The following is a 1,704-nucleotide window of genomic DNA, read 5'->3' as shown; positions in this document are numbered from 1 at the left end:
TCATGGTTGTAACATGCACATTATCTCTTGATTGATCAATGCCATCATGACGTCATCACGTCAGCATATGTACAGCAACGTACTCTACGTGCCCAGGAAGTTTCAAGTGTTTTCCTTCATCCTACTGGGAATTATTGATGGAAAACTGGCTTTTCTCAAAATGTGTAAACATTTTCACCTCGAGTATCTGTGGTCTACAAATCTTTTCTTTGATGTTGATGAGCTAAAATCGACATGGATGTCTGCATTAGTTTATGTTCTTCATTAGTTTGCATCGTTTTCAGACACTATGCACGTTAATTTTGGTCTGTAATCAACGCCAAAGAAGGACTTGCAAAGTGGTTCAATATCATAACATTATATGGAATATTTACATATTTGACATATTGGCCAATATTATGTTCAGTCAGCTATCTTTCAATTACAGAGTGTATTCTAAATCAGTTTAGGGTTGTATAACATTGTACAACTCAATCAATCAAACGTTTTATCTTTTTTGTGTAATCAATGTATTTTCCCATTGAACTGACTCAAATGCCCAAACTGGTACACCCGGTAATATTTAATAATTCCCTTATGTTTGATACATTTTCTTATCACATCCATGGTATGAAAACAATGTTAAAGAGTTGCTTCAATGAAATATAATTGATTTAAGCTGAAAACGATATGTTTAATGGCATTTTTTTTGCATTCATGGCGCATGCCGTTACAAATAATCCCATATGCGCAGCAAATGTAACACTGGAACAGCGTCCACTTTCGGTTTAATAACTCCCGACCTGTCTGTCTGCGGTTTAATAACTCCCGACCTGTCTGTCTGTTTGTCTGCGGTTTAATAACTCCCGACCTGTCTGTCTTGTCTTGTCTTGTCTGTTGAATCGGGTGGATGGAACCTGCACCGATCTGATCGTTATGCCCATATATAGAGATCCGGTTGTCCAGAACCACATATGGGCAATTTGGGCATATACCGATGACATCAGGGACTCTAAGTGAGCATAAAATGGACAAATGCATTTATTGGTTGAATTCTTCCTGTGCCGTACCGTCTCTCAGGTTCCAGTCATGTATGCCTGCACCAGGTTCATCAGCTCTCCCGCTGTTCTCCGTGGGGCGTCCAGAGTTCTGGCCCAGCCCGTCTCATTCTCCACCCACAACAGTCCTCACACCACGGTGGAAAGGAAGGCCTCGCTGCCAGTCAGCCGGTCTGTGCTGATGAGTCCTTCTTCCATCCAGAACACTTCAGTCTGTAGAGACATCAACACAGCCGCCAAGTCCATCAGTTCCCCTACGGTGCTCCGTGGCGGCCTGGGTTCCAGAGTTCTGGCCCGGCCAACCTCTGTCTTCAACAGACCTGAACCCACAGTGGGAACGCAGGCCCCGCTGCCAGTCAGCCAGTGCGCGGTGCAGAGTCGTTCCATCCAGACCAGTTCGGCGTGCAGAGACATCGACACGGCCGCCAAGTTCATCGGCGCCGGTGCGGCCACAGTGGGCGTGGCCGGATCTGGAGCCGGGATCGGAACAGTGTTTGGAAGTCTCATCATCGGCTACGCCAGGAACCCGTCGCTGAAACAGCAGCTGTTCTCGTACGCCATCCTGGGGTTCGCCCTGTCAGAGGCCATGGGGCTCTTCTGTCTGATGGTGGCCTTCTTGATCCTGTTCGCCATGTAGACAACAACAGCACCTGGCTGGCACCGCCCA

The 1,704-nt window shown here is 46.5% G+C and overlaps 1 protein-coding gene across 1 annotated transcript; it reads left to right on the top strand.

Moving 5' to 3' along the window:
• Nucleotides 1-1,160: 1,160 nt before the first annotated feature.
• On the top strand, nt 1,161-1,674 carry LOC308326963 (ATP synthase F(0) complex subunit C2, mitochondrial-like; the record flags this gene model as incomplete). Its single annotated transcript, XM_080780059.1, has 1 exon — nt 1,161-1,674. The coding sequence occupies exon 1, from the start codon at nt 1,219-1,221 to the stop codon at nt 1,672-1,674; it is 456 nt and encodes a 151-aa protein (XP_080636185.1). The 5' UTR covers nt 1,161-1,218.
• Nucleotides 1,675-1,704: the final 30 nt, after the last annotated feature.

Source organism: Protomyctophum bolini (assembly GCF_963924005.1).
Source record: "Protomyctophum bolini genome assembly, chromosome: 13".
NCBI lineage: Eukaryota > Metazoa > Chordata > Actinopteri > Myctophiformes > Myctophidae > Protomyctophum > Protomyctophum bolini.
The sequence above is the reverse complement of the archived record's forward strand: the minus strand, read 5'-3'. Positions and strand labels throughout refer to the sequence as shown.